The sequence below is a fragment of the Opisthorchis viverrini genome (genome assembly GCF_000715545.1).
Source record: "Opisthorchis viverrini unplaced genomic scaffold opera_v5_27, whole genome shotgun sequence".
In the NCBI taxonomy this organism is placed as follows: Eukaryota; Metazoa; Platyhelminthes; class Trematoda; order Opisthorchiida; family Opisthorchiidae; genus Opisthorchis; species Opisthorchis viverrini.
Window position 1 is genome coordinate 1,336,743 of NW_008751682.1, and position 26,993 is coordinate 1,363,735.

The window sequence follows — 26,993 nt, forward strand, 5'->3', positions numbered from 1 at the left end:
TTTCAATGAGATGAGTGGCACCTAGTTGCGGAGAGAAAATGACTTTCCTATAGGTTAATGCAGTGGAAATATGGGTCCCCCTAAATTGTACAGATATCCAACATAAGTGAGGTGACCTTGTGAGGTAGCTATGCAACTGTCAGTGTTGTGCGCAACTTCATTTGTATATGCGATCTGATAAGCCCTTTTTGAACCTTCTTCTTCTCTCTAAGTGAAAGTATGCGCAGAACTGTAGAGGCATGGAAGTAAATGGAAGAAATGGAAAAAGATAGAACGATTGAAATCACTACTAACACTATGAAGAGGCAAAGCCTCTATAAAAACAATTTTTACGCCCGTTCACGTGAAAACAAAAGTTGCCTGGAAAGTAGTTAAGAGTGCGGAGCTCTGACCACATTTTTATCGAGAGTGTTGCCGTAACCCATGATCAACAAATACTCCAGCCACTTGTACAGTTCATGCTTTTGAGACTTTCCAAATGTATCCTCCATCACTTTAGTCACCTTTTAGTCATCTACGTGACATATACGTCTGGCCTATTGCGGACCTCATGCATACGGCCCACCGAATACGCTAATAAAAACTGGCTGTTGCTCCACTAAACAAGCGAGTCCGAGTTTCCCAGCTCATAAGCAGGCATCCTTAATAGTTCATTTCGAATACCACCTGTCCAGCAAACAAAAGTTGGTGTACCAGTCCACCAGAAATATTTATTTTCGTTCGTATTATCAGCACCAGTCATTGCACAAGTTTTTAGGCATGTGGAAACAAAGGGATGTTGCTACTGTCGCATGGCGTTGTTTATCGGGTCGTGCGGAAGAAGCGGACCAGATGTCACACACCTTTCATGAAACGGTATACTGATAGATAACAATTAACTGCTTCTGTTGGCTTGGACTCAAAAGGACACAAAGTTTGTTTTGAGTGACTCGATGAGGTCGAGGTCCAAAAACTCAGTCTCTTCGTTTTTGTAATAAGGCGCTGCATCGACTTTTGATATCACGTTCTTTTAAAAGCCGCTTTCGGACAACCCAAAAGGACTCAAATAATTTGTCTACTGAACTCATTACGAATATGTATATGGACTGAGGAGCACGTTTTCTACTCTGTCAGCTCCATGCGTCGCGAAGCTTCTATAATTCGTTGCTGATATTTGTCTGCTGGTTTAAGAGTTAGTGATTACTTGGGGTCGTGTAGAGTTGGCGTCAGCGAATAGGTATTCCACATCGAATCACATGGTTCCGACCATGCACTGTGTCAAATAGCTTTTAGGAGCGATACCATTATGGCGGCTGTACCCGGTAGTGCTACTACAGTCCACTGCTTCTTGTTGATCTGCCTGGTGGCGTAGGTTGCCTGTATGTTCAGTGAGCTCGCTATATTACCGTGCAAAACAATTAAGTGTCCCATGTTAGTGACTTGTAGGTTCCCCAAATGTCCACACCTATAGAAACACGTGGGTTACTATAATGAACTGACGAGCCCTGAGTCGGAATGTTGCCCCTTCTATAGCTGAGTCAAAACCACTGCCACATTTGAGGTCTACTAAGGTCACACTCCATCGGTTGAATAATTTTAACGGCCATTGTAGCGTGTTCAAAGGACTGCTTCTTTCTCTGCCTCTTGACAAAATTCATGCACATTGCTTGAGCTCTAGGAAGCCAGAGAGTATCAAACGACACTACCTACTAAACCATGTTTGCAGTTGTCAAAACCAGCCTGACTGACTAGCAAAACGGGAAGAAGTAATTTGGTGAAACTCAGTATTTTTCACTATTCCTTTCCAAATACCTCAGAAGCGCATTCGGCTTTTTCTTCTAATTTATGGAGGTTGGACGCTTGAACATATTAGGTGGTTTCGAGCTTCACCAGTAATCCAAAAACTATGAGTTTTTTAACTAATGAAGTTAGAATATTTAACGTCATAAAGCTTCCTGGATGTCAGTGACCGTCGTCAGCAAACGGCTGTCTGACAGTGGAGTTTTTTTCCCTTACACCTCCGCCCTGGGATTTCCAAATAAATAGTCCTAATTACTGCTGTTAACCACCATTTGGAGTAGTAAATGCTATCCATCCGGTGGTATATCTTTCGCTCATATACTGCTGCTTAAAGCGATAGACACATGCCGTGAACACCGCAGTGTAAACGGTTGTTTTCGCGGACAGCCAACAAAGATTTGGATACCCCAAACAGGCACCTCAAATCCAAAGCGTTGAGTTTCACATTTATTAAAAAACACGATACTAGCTGCCTCCGATATTCTGCTATCAGACGCCTTATTTACTTAGAGCAAAGTCGATTTTTAGTTGAGATTTCCTGTAGTAGGTAAAGTCAATCCATGCTGTTAAACCGAGGGTTAGATTTTGGCCGATTTATTCATATTGAGAATCAGCTCAAGAAACTCCTAAGAGTTTTGAGCGACCTCCCGGCTAGTAGCTGATTATTCGGCTACAAGCAGCTGATCAGCAATGTGTTTAATTCACAGTTAAAAATAATATCATGCCACTTATCTCTCAGTCACAGGATCCACTTAACATGGTTACGAATTGATTGTCTCTTTGGGTGACTACTTTTCAGATGGACAGTTCACTCGTCTTCCTTAGCTGGTTACAAATAGTTGATACTGTGAGGGGATTTAGCATGTCTCAATCAATCGTACTTGAAAGTGAAGACAGTCTAGGCTTCCAGAATGTGCGGTACAGTAATAGTATAACTTTAATTCTGAACAACACTGGCCTGGGACCGCTTCTCACTACTGTTCTAGATTAGGTGCGCCACCAATGAACTAAGAAATTAGATATTGTCTACTTTGCCTCGGTGTAGCTTTATCTCTCCTTATAAGCTGACAAGACTAAGACTTCGTCAACTGGAATGATAGTTGAGGTGATTAAAACCATTTTTCAAGTTAGAACGGCAAGCGTAAGCTTTCCTTAAATCGTTGCTAATAAACTAGAATCCAGAGCTTTATAATTCCGTGGATGCTTTAGATAAGAATGCGGTCTTTGCGACAAACTATCAAGAAACTGATTTCATGTGATGAAAAAATCTTACTTCAGCCATTTTTCCACGGCAGAAGAATTTATGACAACGTGACAGAGGAATGCGCTGGAGGTCCGCTTGGTTGAATGAAGAGAAACTGCTCAGAATAACTAAGAACTGACTTGAAGTGGGATTGAAACACGCTGTCGACTGACTGGATCACGTTCGTCAACTATATTATCTGATTCATATTGAATATTGGGCCCGATGAACTGATTTTTTTTAAAGCTGAGCGAATTAAATCAAGGGCTGTATAAGGTGGCTGAAAAGAATCGTTTCGTCAGACCACAAAGCATATACTTACAAAACAAAAAGCATGGCAAAAGCTGATGATAAATTCAACTGAATGACGTACAATTTGAAGAACATGATTAGTAACTACAGAAGTCAGCGAGCTAATCAGCCACTATTACCCAGTTTTCTTTGGTTCTTATCAGAAAAAAAATAAACCACAGAGATAAAATCGGTTCTAGAGTTTTTCTTGTCCGAGTTTGGAATATACTGAATAATTTTATGACAGAAATAACCAAAACAGCGACGTGGCTGTAAAATCACACCGGTCTATTTATATTACCTCAGTGTCGTTGAATATAACTGATGAATTAGAAATGCCTCCTACCCAGGTATTCTGAGCAGATAACAAGAAAGGGTTAAGGAAGGACTTATGCATCGTGAATTCAAAAACAGATCATTTAACTCCTGGATGGGTACCTTGCCGAACTCCGCTCACGACAGAAACAGATGATGTTCATATCGATGAAAATGAGCACCCGTACCGGAGAAGTCAGTAGGAGCGAGAACGAATGCTTAGTCCTCGTTAATTATCTGAGTGGCCTGAATGTGGATGTGTTTTCATCGGCATCCTTCTGGTTGGTGGTGACATTAGAGTCGCATGCATACTCCGTTTCATTACCGTTAAGACACTCCAGCGGGATGAACAAGCGAGTTTAAGGACGACCTTTGGTCTGCATGATTAAGGGCTCCCGAATATCAGTCTCTAAAATAGCACAGAGTGGGCGTACAAATGTTAATATTGTCGCTGAATTTTGAGAACCATGAAATTTCTACTTAGGAGTTTACCATATGTATCATTTTGTATGTATGTACTGATTGCAGGTAGTCCGTGGACTCGTGGTATCTACCTGAGCGACGTCACTTTTTACTCTGAGATTTTTACGACGCTGTATTACAATATATGGTCTCTGATGGTCTCCAGCATTTCCATTCTCTGGTGAAAATTTACAATGACAATGCTTTCATACCGAATATTGTGTACGTTAGTGAAAAATGCACTTTCTAGCCATTATGGATGTTACCTTGTGACGACGTTGATCGGCGCACCGCGTAAGGTATGAAAAGATTGAAAGTCACCTTCCGATCGTCACAGCAAATCGTCATCGGTGATTCACAGTCTTGCGTCATTTGAGTTTTGCGAGCTTGTGCATGACCAAGGTATTGAACCCACTAGGGGTTTGTGTTCAGTTGTATACAGTTACTTAATATAGCATCATTTGTAATAGGTGTAAGTAGCAGCATGGCCCAAGTGTTCGTCGGTACATTAGCCGTTCGTGAATATCGAAAAAAAGCTAACAGGTAGGCAAAATTGCTTTTCGAAATGCGAAAATGGGCCAATATTAACGACAAATCTAAGAAAAGACCATGAGCTACTCCACAAAAATCAAACCATGAGATAAACGTTAGTGGACATGACCGCATTCCCATAAATCGCTCGCCATGTATCGTCTTTTCTGTCCGGGTAGCCGAATGGGTGGCATCGTCGATTCATTTAGCTGGGTTCGTTCCCTATGTCTGTTCCTTTGAACTGGCTGACGAAACCTTATCAGGTAATCCCCACACGCTGTTCCAGAAACAAGAAACAGAAAAACTTTGTTAACATACTGAATACGTTCTCCATCAATCTCGCGTTCATTTGACAAGGTGTTCAGTTCATCCCATGCCTTATTACTTAAAGGTAGAGAGGGACAATTCTGTGTTTCTTACTTTTTTAACTAGGAGCGGGACGTGTATGACAGGCTTTTGTTTACGGAACTAGCCAGTGTTCCATCCTCGGGTGCCAATATTCAGGTAGCTTGAGGAAAATTAACGTATTTTGTACAATCAGTGTAGGTTACACTCTGGTTCGAGCCTAAAGGTGCAGTTTCCCTGGATAGTATGTTCAATTTAAAATCTCTTTCTATCTTACCTTTCGTCAGCCTTTGGTTGCATTAAGTGCTGAGAAATATTGCATTCAGAGAGGAGTTTTATTATGTGGTAAGGATGAGGACGTTGCAAAAGCGCAATTCCTTTTGGTCTCACTTGAATCTCCTTTGTGCACCTGCCTGACCTAGTAAACTGAACAACACAAGGGCTTGTTACTGGAACTGGAAAATGAATTCATTTTTGCAACCGAGATAATATTCAATAGTCGTATATAGCTCATGCTTTCAGTCTGCCTACGCTTTAACGGCTGAACGACAAACCTCACTGAAGAGGCAAGCAACGAGAAAAGTATTCAGTACGCGCACTGGTCTGACTGGTGGCCTGTGTGCCGAGAAATTCCAAGCATATATTAAGAGCGGCTGATGAAGAAAGAAATGAAGGTCACACCCGCTGCGTCACGGTATGAAACAACAGTATCCCACTTCCTTGGCATAATCGTGACGCAACAATCTGAACTCTTGTACTACCTACTTTTCAAATCACTGCAGACAGCGGACCGTTGGATCAGATTCCGTTAACCTTCAGCTCAGCTAGATTGCATGCAAGGAGAACTTCAGCAAAAAGGATCCGTCAACATACCGCAGTGAATAACTGAACAGCGTGAGCTGTAAAGTGCGGTGCAGTGTTATACACAGTTCTGGTGAATGTGAACACTACCTTACCATCAGACCTCCAGGCTTAAAAATACACCTTGAGGGGTCTTGTTAGAATTCAGATCACTTTGAAAGACAAACAAAACTAACCTGGTGTACGATACAGGAAGAAACAAACGCCAAGTCCATATTCTTCTGGGTTGAGCAGTGAATGTTTCCGGATGCACTGGACAGACCATCGGTCGTAAGGTATAATGAAGACCAATCTGCAGCTTATTGGTTTTCACTACTCATCTTTTCGGTTCATTCCTCGAGTTTACCTCCGTCGAGCGCCAGCTAGTTTCGAGGATTAGCTCATGATACTGCACCTAATATAATGGGCTCCTTTTTTCCCCTTGTGGTAGTACTGCCTAGTACGTGATCATAAAGGTAACGAAAAATTCTGTGAGGCTCAAGGATTTGTTCACTCACTGCGGTCACAGCTCAGTCAATTTCGCTAGTGATGAAACTTTTTGATTCCACTTAAAAGTGGTTGCCCTTTCTTTGGAGGTCTTAATGTGCTAGGAAATTTAATCGCAGGCGGTCAAAAAGGCTGAAGTTGGGTTCCAGGCATTTTGGATAACCACTATTACACTAGCAATCGCATCTGCCAAAGTAACTAGAAAAAGCCAGCGCTTTCGTCGAGCGCAGAATCACGGCTCTGATAAGATGGATGGTAGATTAGGCGTATTATTAGATGCCTCGTAATGAAGTAACCAGTCTGGTCTATGGCTTTATTGGTAGTTGTTTAAAAAAATTGGAGAATATTTTTCTAGAGTAAGTTTCAATGGAAACGAGTTATAAGCTTCTCCCAATAACAGGGCATGATCAATTTTTACCATTCATTTCGGTGTCTGGTAACGTAGGTGAGAATAATGGGATGCGATGATTAGAACAGCTGAGACCTCGGGAGCTAATATAAAATTTGCCTCAGGTATGGATGTGTGCTGTTCACTGTGCTTTACATCGGAGTTATAACATACCAAAAGTGCTCTTCTTATCTTCCAGTCACAAATCGACTCTGACCTTGTGTTTTTAATGATCGTGATGTCATTGATGTGATTATCATCTTCTTCTAGATGCAAGCATAAAAAATCAAGAAAGATTAGTCCGTCGTGGTCATTTGTGGACAGTAATAGATGCTCACTTTTGCTTATCGAATGCACACGGTATATCCATGTCTTCTCGCCCGTGAAGTTTTATGCGCCTAACTATCTATCGTTGCGAAATAACGATATCCGTCTAAAGCAATTTCTATACGATGAATATTAATATTCCATAGAAAATGTAATCTTAAGGCTGCAACTCATCTGGTTACACTTAGTTTTTCGTTTACTGATGCATAGAGAGCAGCTTACTAGTGACTAGCAGACGAGGATTTGTAATAATTCTTCCAGCAAACTATACACACTCGACACGAGTATACGTTTCTGTTTCCTCCCCTGGTTGACTTTTATTGGCTAAAACTGAACACAGATTACGTCATATTTTGGACCCTGTTTGCACATCCATTCGGGTTATTAACCCAGAACTGTTAGATAGAATATTGAGTAAACATTTGACAAAATTAGAGAACGACCCACGATGTCACTACGGAACCGAAAATGCGCAGTGTGGCTCGTCATAAGATTGAACCAAAATGAAAATTAAAAAACAAGGGGTCCTTAGGAAAGGGCACACACGATGAAGAAAGCAGTGAGTCCGAAAAAACTGGAGTTATCTCTTTTTACCGAGCATTCATTCCGTATTGGAACGATTCACCCTCATCTGTTTGTTACAAGATCAGCGATAGAAAATCTACTAGCGACAAGCGAAGAACCACTGATTGGACTGCAGATGTCACCATCCGATACTGTCCATCAAAATATGTGTCTTTGCTTCTCTAAACAGCTATAACAGTGCTAACCTAGATGCAGGTCGTGATAGGATGGCACCCAGGTTCTTTCCATGCCCTCCGAACAAACCAGTAAATTAGTTTTTGCCCATGCATGCCCGAACTGGTGGCTTACCATTGACCGGTCGTGCGTGTATTGAGGAGCAAATAATTGCATGTGCCACTTAACGGCATCGAAGGAAAACACTGGCCTCAGTGTTACTGGGGAAGTGAGTCTGGTCTAATGTAGGGCGAATGGTGATTTCACAAGTCGGAGAACCGATTGGTCGAACTACCGACTCTTGAAAAACGTGGAAGCGCAAGGGCATAAACAAGCAAGATAGATTATGTTTAACACAACGAGCGTCGCTACTGAAAAACGTGTTACATAGGCAAATGGGAGCTCCCTCCATTTTTGGTGGAACTGTAAACCTTGTGATACAGATTTCGTCTTAACCAACTGGTCGTTTGCGCAAACATACAGCAAGAAAATCTTTGTGCCACCGAAAAGATTGCTTTTGCATGTAAACAAAAAAAGAAAGAGGCCAAACATGTACTAACGCGCGCCCGTCGATTGGGCGTCCACATTAGGTTCCCGTTCACAAAAGTGCTTATTCAATCTCTACTTTCTGTTTCTTCCGCAACTATGTCACATTCGAATCGAAACTTTCGTGTCACATAATTAGATTTGGTTGCAAAATTTTCCCTGGAGTCCGTTCTTCTAATCAACCTCGACCTATTGCACTCGTTATCTATTGCGATTTTTTCAATTGCTTTTGGCAACCGGCATCAGGGGCCACTAGTTACATCTTTATCGGAGTTCTCTCCTCCTGATATCTCAGCTCTCAATGCCAGGTGGATTTTTAAAAGACTAACTTTCCTACTCGATGTTTGTCTGACAGTCAGTTGAGAATAGAGTTTGGACAGAGTTCAGCACGATTTGGTTGTGTGTTGAGGAACAGAAAACACGACACAGCTCTCCTCAACTTTGTTTACTGAGACCAGGCACCGACTACGAAGGCAGCAACATTTCAACGATGTCCTGTAAACCCAGGTTTCTAGCCACATCTTTTTAGATTTTTGTTCACTTAGTCGCCCATTGTTGTTTCCAAAGATTTCATAAAATATGCTGAATGAATACCTGGCTGGGTTTTCCCTTACATTCTTCATCCTTGTCCTGACGATCCGGTTCATTGGCCAACCAGGGATAGGGTCCAGCTTGATTATATGCTTGAGTTCTCCCCGCTTTCACCACTACAAGCTCTGAGAATGCTTTGGAAACTTTGGACACTACGTTTATTATCCGTCTTCTTAACCTCTCACACTACCGTTCTCTTATATCTTCTATGCAAAGTTAATCTGGAAGTGCCATATCACCCCAGATAATCTCGCTTATCTGAACACCTGCATTTGGGCTTTTGTTCTCATATGAGCTCAGATTCTTCTCACAGGAGACTGTAGCATCTAGTTGCAACTAGTGTAATGTAGTATGAAAAAATATAACCCGGAATCCAGCTGAATCGCTCGTTTATGATGTATCTAAGCAAATGAATGTGCTGCACTAGGCCACCTCATATTTCAGTTGGTACGATACTCGAGACCTCGCGCTACATAGGTGGACGTACAGCACTACTCATAGGGATGTGGTTGACTTACTGTTTTGGGTGAATTCAGTTCATGCTGTGACAGACAGTGCAAATATTAAGATCACCGTTCGAATACGTCGACTGATCAAAAGATATTTAGGATAGTAAAACTTTTCAGGACCGAACTTGTTAAGGAATTTCACTACCCGGATTTGTTGCACTAAATGAAGGATTTCCATCCAACTCAACTTGGTTGATGGTAAGATGCTTGGGAATGCTTACAAAGGATAAATTCCCCTACACCTAGAAAGTAACTTTTACGTTTGCTTCGTACATATGTATCGAAGATATCTGCGTTCCACAATCCCCTCTTTATTCATCAACTCAAATATTTTGCCGATGTGCTGAGGAAACTTATTACTCACACTCTCACTCGTTTCTCCGTACATGAGGCTAGAAAAACTGTGCGCACTGAGCTTATCCTCAAGAATTCTCGTACGTATTGCCCCACTGATGCTCAGTTGTGTAAAAGCCAATAAAAAAGACAGCCATGTGCGATATTCTTCTTGTCAGAGCACACCATCAGCTCTGCAGCCGTATTTTCAGATCATCTCAGCCAAGGTAGTCCGACCATAAACATGAGCAATATGGAAAACGCATTTTTTGTAACAAATCTACTCCATTTGATTGCTTTTCCTCTGTGTATTCTCATGGGATAAATGCAGTCTTTTTGTACTCTCTTATTATTTTTTTGACCCACGTAGGATTTCCGTTTGTTCAGCCAAAGGCTTAAAGTCATCTCTTGAGCAGGTCTTATTCCCAATTCCAGGCTGAAATGTTATCCCTGAAATACGTTCGATTTTTTGTTAAGCTTTTACTCAGTTATGTCGCACCATCTGTCTCGCTCTTTACACATGGATCTCTCATAAGTGAACTCATGGAATCAAACTGGAACGTCCTTACACACAATCATGCCTACACCGCTACAAATAAAACTATTCGGTTTGTTTCGCTATCTTGCTAAACTTGAGAATGTAAATAACACCATTTCTTACTGACTTAATCTTATGTGGTCCAGTTTCGTGGGAATTTGTCTCCAGCCACTTTTGTGACAGACTGTGAAGTGACAGTGGCACTTGACTCTTCTGCTCAAGCACTGGAACAGGACCACCTTGCACGTTCGAATACAGAACATTCCGAATCCGAATCGAGTAACAGCGGTCGCTCGGTGCACACAGATGCTGCAATTATAGAGGAATGCATAGTGACAGAGATAAGCTGGAATGCTGGTAATATTCAAAAACCAAGGTTACTTTACAAGGTCGGATTTCGCGAGAATCAACCATCTGCATGATTGAACACATGGAATAGGGACAACCGTGTGGATAGAACGAAGTATGTAAGGCGGTTTGGACATGAGATAGTTTATGGACGTCGATTTTTGGACCGTCAAAAGGCAAACAGACAAAACCTTCAGCTGAATTCGAAGTTGTCCCATATTTTGTCCTTAACACACCGATTTAACGCCAGTACTTCTTGGTTACATGATATACATAGGATCGCTAACGCAGCCTTCTTGCTAAAGGATAAGCAGAGTGCTATACCCGTGTCATCTGTCACCAAACAGAAGTTCAAAAATACTAGCTGGGATCTGCTTACTTGCGAAAAACCAATACCGTTATGGACAACCAGAGTGGAAGTAACTGACTAGATTCCTCATAGTATACTTCAAACGAATTGTCATTCACTACGAGAGTGAACCGGGAGAGTGACGGTCGTCCTGTGAAGCTATTCACATTTTGTAAAGCCAATCCGGCACAAATTGACATCTGCCAGTGGGCGTAAACATTTCACATTAAAGTCAGCAGCTTACAGATAACTTATTAAATGAGACGTTGGAACGCTTTCTGACTGAGTGTGAAGAAACATCCGATAACGTTGATCAGAACAGAGGGCTCCATGCCTTCATCTGACAAGCACTGAAATCAAACTTGGCAACTGGATTATGGAACGATAGGAATCTTGCCCACATAGCTCGTATTCTAGAAGCTCGGAAGAACAAGTCTCGCTTTTCATAAACAGGCATCAAATTTGTATTTTCAGATGATCGAAAATTAACATGTACACAACACATGGAGTGCACAGATATTTTACTCAGGGTTTTGCGTTTGATTTGGAAAACATGAGAGCCGGATTAGTAACTATTATTTCACTGAGATTGGTGTCACGTTTAATCTGGAGCAGATCACAGAAAATGTACTAATTCCTTTCCTTTTGGCCATACGTTTTAGATCCATTCGAAAAAACTTTATAACTTTCCGTTCAAATTTTGCTTTCCTTAGGAGAAATTCTAGGGACAGCAAGATCATGGCAGATGGCTGCTCTTCTGTATGAAGAGTGAGCGATGAGACAAATCTTTCTGTTGGGACCATGACATTTATAGAGTGTCTGTATACGAGATTCTTTCAGATGTATGTTATGTAGCTTAATTAATTTTTGTTGTATTTCACACAGCTCCAGCTTCATTTGGCCAAAGAACCGACTAAGTTTTAATCACCTGAAAACGATATGCTTTGCTTTACTGTGCTAAGTGAAAACAGGTGAAATCTGCATTTACTGTGAAATTTTCAGCTGTCTTACAGGTTTGGCATCTTTGTGAATGGTTTTTTTGATCAACAGACCATCTTGCTGCACAGAATGTGTTTGTTCAAAATCATCTAGTATGTTTTAACTCAATAAAGTTGACGAAGTCTCTTGTTGGGGAGAGAGTCTCCGTTTCCCCGAATCACTGAACTGCAAGGTACGAGAAAAAACTCCATGCCCAACAGAATGTGTTTGTTCAAAATCATCTAGTATGTTTTAACTCAATAAAGTTGACGAAGTCTCTTGTTGGGGAGAGAGTCTCCGTTTCCCCGAATCACTGAACTGCAAGGTACGAGAAAAAACTCCATGCCCAACCATAAGACCAAAAGGAATGCAGCCGAAGGTGCTTAAACTATCCAATCCTTGCTTTAGCAGGTCCATTATTAGAAATTCCAGCACGGATGTTGGCAAAACATATATAAATTGCAACAAAAATGTCTACCGGGATGACCAGCATAGGTTAGTCTTACCGCTGAAGCTTGTGGCAACATTACTTCTTTTTTAACGGCAATCCAGCTGCTGCATCGGCTTGCTCTTCTGCTCTTCTACAGGAGTAATTAGGAGGAACCAAACGGACGAAAGTAACGTCATGGTGCCAAGTCGAGTAGGTGGTGTTCACTTTTTCTCGTGAATATATCGCATATTATAGCCGTCGTTAATAAAACTTTTCAGCTTAATCTGTTGCAGAAAGACCGTACCATATGTTAAGATATCGAAGAATTTTCCCGCTACAGGTTCCGTTGCTATTATTCGCAATGTGACGCGCAAAAACATTCATACAATTTACCAGCGTAAAATACACAAATGATAATCTTAAAACTGCCGCGCAAGTAAGAGGTGTTGTAACACTTGAACGGGCGGTAAATAGTGACCACATTTCTGAGCAACGGTGCTCTATAGAGAAACTATGAGTGTTGCAAACAAATCCCTCCCCAGAAAAAAACTGTGAAGCTGTTTTATATCAGCTTGACGATACTCAAGTCGTCAGTATTATTGCTGTAATTTTTTATGAATAGTCTAATGTTAGGGCTTTTTTGCATTTTTGCCAAACTAAATGAGAAATAACACAGCGCAAAAGAGCGTCAAAAGTGCCCACAATTATTTAGTGCTTTCTTTACTTATTCGCAGTTATCGGTATGGAAGTATGTGAATCCGCTTTACGCACAAGAAGAATACTAAAGTCAACAAACAATTACTGTTGGGTTAAATTAAAATTTACCTAGATGTGAACCATGGAATGGGTGTAAATCGTCTAAAACTTGTAGCAGCTCTGACGGAACACACTCTGGATTTTCAGCCCATCTGTCATGTCCTAAAGCACTCTGGAACGGCCAGTATAACAATAATCAAACCTTGGGCCATTCTTGTCGTCGAAGATCCCTTCTATACAGCTTTGTCCTATACGGATCTGGACGAAGTTTTAGTGATGCAGCAACCTGTTACTTTGAGTGCCTCTATTTATAGAATTTGTCTAATTATCACATGGTTTTCAATAATGAAGCACAAAAGGTGTGGTTTGTTCTATCCGAATCCCGTAGGTGTTTAATGATCAGTGTGACGTACAACTGTAGTACAACTGCTCCTGAATCGCTGATTTGGCCTATCGGCTTTCGGTGCTAAATATACTTCCGGTTCTTACATTTTGCATCGCCACGTGGAGTTGTTTGCATAATATGCTGCGATAAAACGTTCGTTATCTTTACCCTAATCTGATCACATTGTGGTGTATTTTTGTAAACGATGTCAGAAACAAATGGTGAGGTGTATGTATACAATATTATGTTGATGTTATTCAGATAAGCGAGGCAGAAAAGTTACAAAATTTCTCATAGATGCGTGAGACTGAATTAAGCGTACTTTTTTTCAAAAGTTCGATTGGTCCGAAGTTGACGGCTGGATCGCTGTAGCGTTTAACTAACTTTTGTTCTTGTTACAAGCAGTTAAGTTTGAACTGCATAATTGACTTCTTAGGTCCAGCAGTGTGTTGTTGGTAATTTAAAAACCGACGGAGCAAGTTTGGCTATAGATTTGATAGTCAACTGTACCCGCAGCAGTGGTTAGTCTGTTACGCAACGAGTTAATTTGGCACCTTCTGGTAGCCGAAACCGCATAAAGGTTTCTTATTGGTAGTCAGTTTACATGGTCTTACATTTTGCCTTTCAAAACCAAAGCTGTTCATGGAAATACGTTATGCAATCTACTTATGACGACATAGCTACTTCCAGCTAGTGACAGAGACGCTCAAGGTGAGTCGCAAGCAGCCTGTAAACTACCAGGCTCAAGTTGATCTGTAAGTGCCCACCTGATGCAAAGCAATGCAACATTACTTTAATGTTTGCATCGATATACCGAGAAAAGCAAGGGACTACCATAACGCTTTTGAGTGAGGCGCATATTGAATATGGAGGGGTTGCTTAGACTGAAGTAAACGAGGGCGGTCATGACACCAAACATATGTCGTCTCCAGCTACCGAAACTTTTAGCATGATGAGAGGAAGACGTCTAACTTTGGACAGACAACGAAGTATCATTATCCTAGCGCGTATTAGATTTCGAAATCCACCTTAAAATATAACTGCTTGCTGCGGTTCAGGTTGAAGCTGAGCATAGGACAGTTTGTGAATGTTGTTGATCCGGCTGGTTTTCTAGCCATCGGGCAGCAAAATAAGCATAAGGTATATTGCACCAAAATTAGTTTCTGAATATAAACTTTACATCCTTTTTCTGAACCCTCAGAATTCTTTTCCAGTCGATAATCACTGCCCTAGTGCATAAAAAATATCCAAAATGGTTGTTATTTTTTAGCCGTCAGAACGACTCTAATTTGAAAACTGGGATAACCTTCAAACAACTCGTGTGGACAATAGCTATTCCTAATTTGAGATAGACAAAAATCTGTTGCAATCATGGTGTAGCCATAAAAAAGCCTCGTCACCTGATTTTCGTCACACGAAGACTGTCACTTATGTGAAATAAATGTGAAACTTTCCCAATTCACTGCGATGTAAGCACGTGTAAGCTTTTTTCAATGTGAAAGCTCACATGGTCCCCTCGTCCAAACCAAGAATGCATTCATTACAGTAGTGTTCCTTTTTCAGGCTATTTGAGTGAATCAGTAGGACAGAGTATTCTTGTTCCTTCTTGTTCAACTGTAGACTTTTATTGCCTACATGTAAACGCAATGCAATTTATCGTTTCAGACGTGATGCTAACCTACTTGTTCCCGGGTGAAACTGGCTTATACCTTACAGACTGCCTTTGGGGATCTACTGGGCCCATGTACAAATACGAAATTACAACACAATTTGTAAGTTATTTACTCCTTAAAATCAGGTGTGTGTACAGGGACCTCTTATCAAGAAGATGGCATTTTAGTACCGTATGATTCTCTTATGCTATAATCGAAATTTCTGTTGCTTTTTTATTGGGCTCTGTTTGAAAAATTAGCGACCAAGTAGGATGCCGAGTATGTCAATTAAGGTCAATTTATGGAGGCATGATACATCTGAGGCTCGTAAAACCCATCAACCGCTGACCATAATTCACTCAAATAGGCGTCCCTAACACGTTTGTTCCCCTAATGGACTGAAATCGACTTGGTTAAAAAACACCCTGAGGAACGATAACCGATCAGATGCCTTTTCATGTAATATAATGAGCGAAAATTATTCTATCTTCATCAACTTTATGTTTTGTCTATTTGAAATATGCAGTGACGCATAGTGCGTAAATTAAACAAAAACCTAACCCATTCCAATTGATTTACTGCATGCTCAGGTTGGATTTTGAACATACTACAAGATCAGCAAATGCCAAAATATACCTTGTATTATTCAGTTTTCCGATTTCGACGATAGGAGATCCGAAGTAATCCCTAAAGTTAGGTGGAGGAGAATACTTCGCAGTATAGACTTCGTTTAAGAGTAGTCCCAAAAAAGCGACGATAAAGCGAAGTGAAACAAGGGGCTCGTGTTCCACCCAAACTAAATTTGTATAGTAGCAAGTTTGCTCAGTACAAACAGACATATTGTTCTATTGTGTAAGTGTGAATCCTGTGTACAGTTTTTGATGTGAGTGAAGTTCGGAACGACCTTAACGGAGGACTTTCTCCAAAGAGCACTATTTGCCTACAGATTTAGCTCAAACAATTTTCGGACATTTTGTCAAATGCTTGAAACGAGACTGAAGTGACGTGTTGATGCCTACTATAATACATCGCATCAAAGTAGTATCACATAGCAGTAACTACTAACATGCGATTACCATCAACATATCACATGAGTTACCAACTTAGGTGAATACGACAGGCTATCCAAGAGAGGTGTCGTATGCGATTTTTCAGGGTTCGTTTTATCCAGTTAACTTTACCCATAGATCTTACGTTTTCTACACAGGACACTGGAGGTGGTACAAATACAATGTACCCCTATTGGGCAGGCACTGTAAATACACCATCCGTACCAGCCTAAGTTTGCGAGCTTCTGCAATATGAGTTCCCTTGTCATTTTTTCTATACCGTCACTTCTTAGCTGTTATGCAACCACTACAAAAGCTGTTGGATTAGAGGTTCTCTTTGTATTTGGCCAAGGAGACAAAGCTGTAGTATGACCGACCCTTCAGGGACTTCAGCACTTTGACGTGAACAAGCGAACAAGCCCGGTGAATATATATATATATATATATATATACATGATGTCGTTGTGCGTGTCCTCGAATCTGAAGCGGCGTGGCCGACAGTATGTGGGCGGAACAGCTAGACAAACTCATCTAAAACTTACCCTTTTTAGTTATGAAGAACAGTTGCAATCCAGAAGCAGGATATTGGCGATATAATTAACCTGTCGCAAAGATTCTTCTAGTAACACGAAACCACACCAGTAATTTATCCTTTTTGTGTGTTTGAAATAAGGTAACCCCTACATTGCGTATGCTGCTCACGTCTTTACTCTTTCATTGTGTGATCGGAATCGAAAGTCGTCGCCTTTTGTGTGGTAATACCGACAACAGCGCAGTGGAAATAATGCGCGCCTAAAAACTAACTATTCTTGTCTGCACATCCACCCTTGAAGTGACCCCCCACCTAGCCGCTCCTCATTACACGGTATGTAGTTTAGTCGCTATACTATTTACCTGTAAGTTTAGAGTGCATTGTGTTTTTGACAAATGGAGCTAATGCTACTGGTGACGTCCCGAAACTTATGACTTATCGACATTCTGATTAAATATTTATATTCTGTTTAGTTTGCTTGTGACGCACGTGAACCGCACACGAACCGACGAAAGCTGAATAGCATAAAAAAGCCATTCTACGTTAACTCTTTGACAAATGTTTCTTTATCAGAACTAAAAAGCATGGAGAACGACTGATCCAATGAAAGGCGATTCCTGACCGATTTGTATCGTGCATTTTTGAGATCTACTTACGTATCCGTCCATGATTTGTCACCTGTTATAACATATATTCCGTGGGTTGCGTTGATAAGACTGGCAGTGGCAGTCCAGCAAGGTCAACCAAAAGCGACATTGTTTTCTAGAACTTCTGCCCTTAAACCTTTGACGGTCCCGAAATTGCCTCAGAGGGCCCACCAAAATTTGTTTTCTTGGGGCTGTATTACATCTGAATTAATTTTATTCACAATTCGGTTAATAACTATTTTCGTCTTGAAAAATACTCTGTATTGGCAGAGTAGAAAACAAAAAATTGATAAAAATTTAATACTCTGAAAAAAAATTTCGAACTTCAGAATGCACCTGAACATAGTCGGCAAAATATTTGGATTATCGTAAAAACCCACAAAGCTCTATGCATTTTTGAGTTTGTTACGGTAAGAATTTGCTTCGATTTGGGTTTCAGTTTTATTCACAGCTTTTAAAACTCTAAAGTGGAATTGGCTGTGAAGCTTCTAGAAGTTTCATAAATTTAGAAAAAGATGGCGACTGATGTAAACTAATGCCAGCGAGTCCGTTTGAAAGGTAATCTTTGGTCCATCGAATAATGTACAGAATTTCCACCGCTACGTCAGCAACCGTTTTCACGGTTACTAGGCTTTGGTTTAAAACTTTTTACCGGGGCTCAGTTTGCGTGTTTGAAGCTGTTCTTAGGTGGGAAACCCTTATCTGTTTCCACAAAACTCCGACTTCGTTTTATGGTTCATTGGCTGTTTGTGACCAATCTGCGAGTAACTGACATGCGGAAAGGATTTCACTGTCAATCTTGCTGAGACCGCGCAAGTGCTTGCTTGGACAACCCCAGACGAACACAGTGCTGAGTCAACTCTTTATACCACTGTATACTTAAGAGAATAAGGTCGGCAAGCGAAAATTCAGAGGACCGTTGCATGCCATCAGCAGACTTGAGTATGATAGCACTAAAAGAGGGGTTACTTGCTCTAAAATCGGGTCCTGGCCTCAGTAGTCAATTTGCATAGGTCCCAGACTGAACGCACCTCTCATTCTACCAGGGTACTAGTTCTGGCCGGTGCCAACTATTAGCACCCTGATGAGTTTGTAATAAGGGTCATTGGTTTTATCCTCCACAGGAAGACAATATGTCAGATAAATTACCCTTTACAGTCGCACTGTAATCCAGCACTATCCTTAGTGTTCTGTATGCAGAATTCAATCTCGCCAAGACTCGAAGTATAACTCTATTACATGCTCTCCTACAAAACGGTTTCAGAGGGGAAGAGCTACTAGCCCAATGATCATAGGGTGAGAATATTGTGTATAAAACCCTTTTGGCATATATTTTAAGCAGTACAAACTACTGGCTTTGAGCCACTCTCTAGTGTTATACGAAATTTGAAGTACGATGTCCGAATTAATCATGAATGAAAGTTAAACGTTTGGCGGTTTATGAGAACCGCGTGACCTGATGCGCCTAGTTTTTCTACCGACTTCTTACACTGACGTTACGTAATAAAAAGCGATACGCGAGCCCTGGTTGCCATGGAGCCACAGTTTAGACTGTGCTGTTTTTGCTGCTTAGTACTGGTGATCCGCGGTGAAATCCCAGTCTTCCTGGAACGAACTAAAAACCTGAAGTTGAGTGGGCGTATCGTTTGAAGTCACTTTCAAACTTTGACACTGTTCAGTAACATACTTATCGTAAGTCCATACCTGGTTGTCGTTAAATTATCTGGTTAAATGTAAGATGTTTACCGGAAGAGACGCTCAGCTTACACGATTATGAGCTAAACGAGGTGACTTACCTTCAGATAGTCAAACTAACACCAAACATAATTCTGTCGTATCCAGCAAAACATTATTAACATAACTTTTATCTGTATGACAATGAATTAACCCCCGACCACCCATCGAAAACGATGCAGCTTTTATCGCGCTACTCAGCCCACCTGATGTCTACTTAATAAATGATAGAATACTGCTTTTAATGCATGAATTTGGAAAAAACATACCACAGGCAGCATGTGATGAAAAGACAGTGATAATCCACAAAGTAACGAAAAAATATTTTGTATCCAATGGCCAAAGCATGCATTTTTTTACACTAGTTCCAAACGGAAGTATTAAGCAAACGAATTTCCAGATTTATCGACCCAATGTTAGCACCATTGCTGATGCAACCAATCAGAAGATAAAAAACCATTTGCATTCTTACAAATCACTCGTTTTGGATGCAGACTTTACAGACTTCGCGGAGATTTTTAAAAGGACAGTAACTGGGGCTTTGTAAAACATGGTATTTTACGCTTACTTGTTTCCGGTCTTACACTTGGTTTACTACACTATTTTACCTACTATTTTACCAGGCAAAGAACTATACGAACAAATGGCGAACAAACTGTCGTTTTCTCTTTGCTGTGGTGCGCAACCCATCGAACACCACAAGGAACTGAAACAATACCAAGTATGTATAATCATACCCGAAGGGTATGTCAAAGTTTCTGGCGCGGTTATCTAATCGATTAAAACCGGATGCTGCTGGCCCACCAGACACAGCACACACAAACATTGTTAGACAAGTCTTGTAGAAATTGCTGAGTTTACATTTGTTTGCGGTCAACTTCATTCACTCACTCATCCAGGCAGGGATGTATTTCTACGCATATGACCGTAACAGGTTGTATAATCAGATCAAACGTTTGCGGCGCCAGAACTACATTGCGCATAGAATATCGACTGCTTAATATGGATTCCAGTATGTACATCTGGTGTAGTGATTTTTATTATCTCAAGTAATGATCAATAATATCATATTGTGAAATTTTTGACAGCATTCAACTAGCACGAGAATACATGGTTAATTGAATACATAGACCCTCGGGTACCTTTTGGATCGGCCTAATTATTCCCTTATTCCGTTCTCCAGTCGAAGTGAAGTATTAGTCAGTTTTCGGTGCTGTAGAAGTCCAGTTTGAACGTCGTACCCAAACTATCCGACATACCAAGTCAGATGTAACACAGCAAGCCCCCGTACTGCGGGTGGTATGGTTAGCAAGTGTAAGATCATACCGTCTTCTTCATGGAGGTAGAGGACAGTATAATGATAAGTATCTTCACAATCGTTGGTTAACACTTTGGCATAACTAATACGAGGCACAGGTTATGGAAATTCAGTGTTAAAAACTACGTTTTGTATTCCAGCAGGTTATGGTGACCAGTCAGACACTATTCAATGCCGTCAAAATCTGTTAAATTTCATCCACAGACTGATGTGGTTCCCGCCAAAAGTAATGCTCTCGAGATCAGACTGTTGAACTCAGATTGCAGCCTTAAGAATAAGCCTCCAAACCAATCATTTCTTTATGAATCAGACTTTTGAGGCGAAAGCGGAAAGTGGAATGCATCGACTAAGTCTCTCTTTGGCTTAGACAACGAGGATTCATTATTCACCCTTCCTGCCGTTTGTTTACCGATCCTCCTGCAATTTCCCCAAACTATCAACCAGTCCTGTTAACTCCCTTACTAACATAAATTGAAATGTTGCTTTACTGAACACAAAAAATATCGTCCATTCTTTAGCTTTTAAACTTTTTATGCTCTTGTGAACTGGATGAAAAATATTCCTTACTGAAACTTGCGCCCACCCGTCTGCTGATATGTACTGTCTGTGAAGGATATGTAAAAATTCCCAGAAAGGTTCTTCACTTAAAACCGACAATAATAAATAAATTATTTCGCACTTTATTTTTGGATTTTTCAGTGATCCTGCAATATCCGCGATGTGAGGGTTGCCCACGGTTAACAAATGAACGCTTGGAGCAAAACAAATAATCGTTTTTGAGCCGTATATATGTCCGTATCCATCAAGATAAACGCGACTGCACGCTGTAAATACTAATTGATTGTCCTGTCAATATATGCTCTGACGGTCTACGGTTTTGAAGGTGAAAAACCTTTCAGAGAGCGAAGAGAAATGGTAAAGCTCTTTGCTTTCAATACAGTACGCAGAACTTATTCGACATGCGTGATCAGTAGCTCTTGCTGATATCGGAAAAACAACATTAGCTAATAACACTCGTGATTTATTAAAGCATTAAAAAATCCAGTGGCCCAAGTAATATCGCAGAACAGTGAAGAAAGACCGGAAGTTAGGGGAGCTGGAGAGCCAGTTGGGACCTATAACGTCTGTTGGCCAAGTATTTCGCCAGTTCACTTGCCTATTAATCTGGTTTTCACCAAAGGGGCCTTGAAGCAAAGTAATGAAGCAACAAATCATACGCAAAATCACCACTACGAACGGCAGACTGAGAACTCTGAAGAATAGTTTAGCTGATCTTCCCACACTAACTCTTGTTCGAACCCATGGACTTTAGTGAAACGTTGACACAGGACAGACTCAGCATCAGAATTTTAGCGACAGTATCCGTCCGTCTCAACGCACAGATATATGTGAGCCAGATAACCTACATTCTTCAAAGACCTATACAGTGCAGTGGTTTTAGATATACTAACCTTAATCAAATTCAGATTTGGCTAAAGCAGAACTCTACCAGAAAAGGATGTTTCTAGGGCGACCCCAGTTATCATAAAGGCCGAAAGATCATCCGGCAAAAAGTATTGTGGCATCAAGCTGACAGTAGCTGCTTTCAAAGTGTACCTCCTGATATTGTTCTGCACAAGATGCTTAACTGCATGAAGAGAAGATTTATTGGGGGGCAAGTTATGTTTTATTCTGGCGAATGATTGACTGTTTTCATTTCAATACAGGCGCTGAAACTAGGCCAGTCATTTCAAATTACACGATGACCATCCATGTTTCTCTGTAAGCCGATTTTGCGTGTTGGTCGTTAACATTTTGACAGTGTTTGGCAGTCGAAGGAAACTATATGAATTCCTAATCTTTAGTGTGTTTGTCCTCTGAGCTGGTAAGTTCACTCTCAAAACTTTTCACTAACAAGCAGGGGGAAATCTTGGATTCGTCTCGGTGCAACTGGTAGTAAGTAGTCTTACATAGCCGCTTGCACCATTTGGGCTGTCAGCATTCTCCCAAAAAGTCAGTATTTGTTTCCTCTAAATCTACTACACACACGCTTCTGGACACAAACGGAACCACGTTGAGTTTGCCATGTCCAATGGTGTTAGACGGGGTTTTACTTTCTCAATATTTCTTTTTACTTTTGTTGGCGGATCAACTTTAGATGCCATTGACACCTCAAATGGCGAAACTCTTCCGAGGCGTTGGTTCAGAGGTACTGAGCACACACTGAATAACGCTATTCTTGGGTTAACAAGTTAAGAAATACAAGTTGTTTTGGATCAACAAATCAGGTTTTGGTGTGCCCACCACAATTGAAAAGTGTGAAGAACACTGGAGATTTCGGTGGACCAACGCGAGACCTCGTACTAAAACACCAGAAAATTATGACGGTAAAAGAAACTCTAAAACAGTCAGCTCTGGATGTAAAATGTCGAATTGTAGTGGAAAACGTTTTGAGTCTTCCAGGCCCGAAAGATTCTCATGGTTATCTGATGTAGCTTCAGTCTCACAGGTATCACTCTCACTGACCGATGAAACTTTATAAAACTTTCAGGTTTTGAATAGCTGGTTCTCTAATTTTCAATCACAACTTTTTGCTGCTCCCGATAATGTTGCATGTGGTGCCCATGAGAACCTGGAGACCTAAAATTCTCCTAGCATTTCATGAATGAGGTAGGCATCTTGTTTCCGTTGTCTTCCTTGTCACAGGACTCGGTTTATCGTACGGTGCTCCAAGTGATGTCTTATTTCCTATCGATTCGACTAAATGAGAATCGTAGAACGTCCACAATCCTTTGGGAGAAGAAAATTCTAATGTTATTCAGAAGACAACGTTATGTCAGTTCATAGTCGCTTATTTTACTTCCTTTCCTTGGATGACTTTCCCTTGGAGAATGATGACTTGGCTGCTATCCGTGCAACACAGTCGGTAGCAATGTAAACTAACTGAGAATGCTGATGCATACTTCAGGGGATCGGCTTAACTCGTTACTGTGTAGAGTGTATCTTCTTTTTAGTGACTGCGTTTTACAGCAGACATCGGGGACATGATTGAAAGACGAAAGTAGAACAGGGGAGAAGGAAACCACTGAACTAGAAATTTTGAGAACCACTAACCTGGAACACTTCTGCTACTGACTGACTATCTAATTAATTCTCAATCCCCGTGGAGGATCTGATATTTGCCACACACTGAATTCGCGTGATGTTTATTGAGAAAAACGTGGTTGGGCTGAAAATAATTCTCGTTCAAAGAGACGGACAACTTCCGAGTCCAAGCTCCTGTCGATCGATAACCGTCATTTCCTTAATTCGTCAGTTTTTCGGCGTGTATTCATTTGTACTAATTAAAGCGGAAAAACATGGTTAACTGCGGGCAGTTTATGCATGTCGCTCTCTACAGTGGGCTGTCATCTAACACTGATGAAGCAGTATTGATAAGTCATCTACCGTTTGCCATTTCCTCTGACATTTGTTGACAACTACCCGGAAAGCGGGAGATGAAGTTTTAAATCAATTTACAAATTAGATGCTACCCTTTCCCTTGAATATATTAAAGCTAGAAAGCAAGAAGCATCACCAAACATTAACCCGTAATCACCATGGAGAGCGCAATATGGATTTTTGCACAAATGCTTCAAGATACAGAAGCTCATTTGGAGGCATTACTCACTATTTGACATTGTCACGCCCAAACACCCTGCTTTCACCAATATATCTAAATAGCTGAGTCGGTGTTACATAACAAAATCACCCCACATTTAATAATCTAAAGATGGGATACCCTGTCCCTGGAATTGGGACCTAACAGAAATGTGTAAACAATAGTTTATCTCGTAATTGAAGTTTGAAGAAATCCGTAGGTCAGGTGAATAAACTTGCATTTGTATAATACCTTTTTCATCTTGTGAAACATCGTGCAAGTGTACTAAAGTTTACAGAGAAGTAATAGTACCGGCAAAATCCACTGAGCCAATTTTCGCGAATGAGCTAGGGCTAATAACCTAGAGTGAAACAAACTTATCGTCGTCAGTGCTCCCAGTGGCCAAAGTGAAAGGTTTTACAATGGAGCTTTTGGTAAGTTTTCAAGTCCCTAGCCCGTTAATGGACAGGCTATTTTGTTAGAGATTTTTATTCATTTATATGACAAACAGTCTGACTATCCCAGCAGGTCTCAGCTCGTCTGAATAGATCAGCATCTGCTTAAACAAATAGTCAACTGGCATTGGAGTTGCAAAGGAAACAAACTTGCATGCGGTACAAATGACTCCTCATGTTCCCTGTTACTATAGGGTCTCTAAAAGCAAATCTAATCACTAACACAACGCCTCGTCAGATAAAATATTGTCGTTATCTGTCGCGTAATTACTGAACACTTGCGTTCGGGGAAATGAGGAATTTTGTAGTGAACGAGCAGTTTTGGATGTGGTTATCAGAAGCTTGCATTCTACAGGTTCTGTGGACAGGTAAGGGGTTTTTACCACTGCAAATCTTACCATCAGTTTGAGAAACCAGAAGAGCGTCAAGCGTACAACCAGGCTGAACCAGCTCATGAATTATTCAACTGTTCGGTTCAGTGTTACGTTTTTGCATATAGTCTGTTAGGTGAACTGATCATAGCACTTCTATGTGAATTCACATATGCAAAAATCGAACGCATCTAAATTCCGGTTAAGTTGTGCGTATTTTTGCGGTCACGAATGCTTGTCTGACCTCGGCGACACGCAGCATGGTATGCGGAAACGCTTTGGTATTAAAACACTTCCATCTTCCGCTACATTTTTATATTCTGACATGAGTGCTCATGTTGAAAAGTTGTATTCGAGCACAAACATTACAATGCGGCGTTTACAGATCCACATATGATATATTATGGCATAGTACAGTATATATAGCATAGTATATAGTATATAGTACGGCACTTCAGATATGTAGTATATAGTATACTATATAGTACAGTAGTTACATGCAGCAAAAGTCAGTGACCAAATATCTCCGAAAACTCTCCTAACGAGCGAAGAGTCTAATCTTACTTTAAAACGTCAGAGTCAGTTTGAGTCTTTATTTAGTTGAAGGTGGTCACAACACTTATGAGAGTTGTGTTCACGTCTTCCTCGTTTAAAATCCATGTGGATTCAACTATTTTCTTACTTTTCGTGCTCTAGCAAATATAACCTCTTCTGCTTAGGACGTCCAAATTACTGACTCCAAGAAATTCAATTGCTCTAGGCTATCCAACCCTTACGTTAACAAATCAATTTGTTCTGGTGTTGAGTCGCTGGGATAAGGGCATTATGAGCGGTCGCAACTGTGAGGGCAATAAACTGGATAAAATTCACATATTATTGGTTATCAGTCATTAATTTGTGGATGTTGATCCTAGCGGGATGTTGCATTCACAAGTCTAAAAGCTCACCGTTCTATGTGTACTGATCCTGATGCAACCATCCTATACCAGTAGAGTATTCTCAACACAATTGTCTCATTTGTCAAACAATCGAAGTTTGAATGCTGATGCCACCAAGGTTGTGTACTATAAATTAACACCAGGAAATTAACACTAGGAAACTGAAGTTCGACGAGTCTTTCATGACTACGCTAAAATAAGGGTTGGATGCTAACTTAACCGGTATCAAAACTGCCAACACTATGTCGGAAGCGATTTTTCAACTAGCGGCCATGGACTTAAACTGAACAAATCTGAACATACCCCCTAACTTGAAGTGCCCAAGTTAATCGTTGTGAAGTGCTGTAAACCACGCTATTTAATTCGGAATGAGACGTAAATTAATTTAGAATCCAAGAAAACAATCACTTTTTCTTTCTGAAAACATACCCAGGTTCTTAATCAATCACTCTACGGAGAAGCAGAGCCGATTGCTATCTTTATTAGAACTCAGGCGATGGACTTCATCAACAAAAAGATCTTAAGTTCACGAACTTCAGATGAGTTTGATTCAAGTAGAAAGTGTAGTCAGTTTTTGTATTACCTATACGGATTATCTGGACTGACCACAGGTCAGCTTCATTTATCGTTCGTTTGCATCATAAGCGAGTCATACAAATTAGTGAAACGTATCTCTCTAGAATCAACTTCTTTAAACTTTGCACTTAAGTAACATAGAGTAGTGTAGAACTTTCCAAGTGATAGACTGCAAAAATTTAACAGAATGCTTTAGGTCTACGCTTCTTTAGGTGTACGCGCAACTGTACCGGCGACATTCAACTGGTAACATGTTTTTCCCTATTACACCTGCTGTCAAAACCGCAGACGCGATACCCCCTATGGAGACAATCATTTTTGACAGAGTAGCAAAACAGGGTTCATCCATGTAGCGGATAGCATTTATCAGCAGCGACCAAAAGATTTATGCCCAAGAACCGCTTCTCTTTCCCGACCTAAAACTGCCACCTTGACGTGGTTGTCGGGTTTCAGCATGTCCATATTTATGGAAGCAGCGATGCTGTCTTCCCCCGAGGAAGGACGGGTTAGAAAAGGTCGGCCCCAAAAACCGCACACTCCGATCGCCCAACGGTTGACCGTGACCGCCGGCGC

At 40.8% G+C, this 26,993-nt stretch overlaps 2 protein-coding genes across 2 annotated transcripts in view; one reads left to right on the forward strand and one right to left on the reverse strand.

The window, feature by feature from the left end:
* Positions 1 to 3,998: 3,998 nt before the first annotated feature.
* The window catches only part of T265_02210 (hypothetical protein), a gene marked incomplete at both ends in the record, with an annotated part of 61,688 nt that continues 38,693 nt past the window's right edge, over positions 3,999 to 26,993 (reverse strand). The window contains one exon of the mRNA XM_009166398.1: positions 3,999 to 4,037. The remainder of the gene's footprint in view (positions 4,038 to 26,993) is intronic.
* T265_02211 (hypothetical protein) overlaps positions 12,429 to 26,993 on the forward strand; it is a gene marked incomplete at both ends in the record, with an annotated part of 45,697 nt that continues 31,132 nt past the window's right edge. Inside the window, 2 exons of the mRNA XM_009166399.1 lie at positions 12,429 to 12,453; positions 19,767 to 19,887. Of these exons, the coding sequence (XP_009164663.1) occupies positions 12,429 to 12,453; positions 19,767 to 19,887 (146 nt within the window). The remainder of the gene's footprint in view (positions 12,454 to 19,766; positions 19,888 to 26,993) is intronic.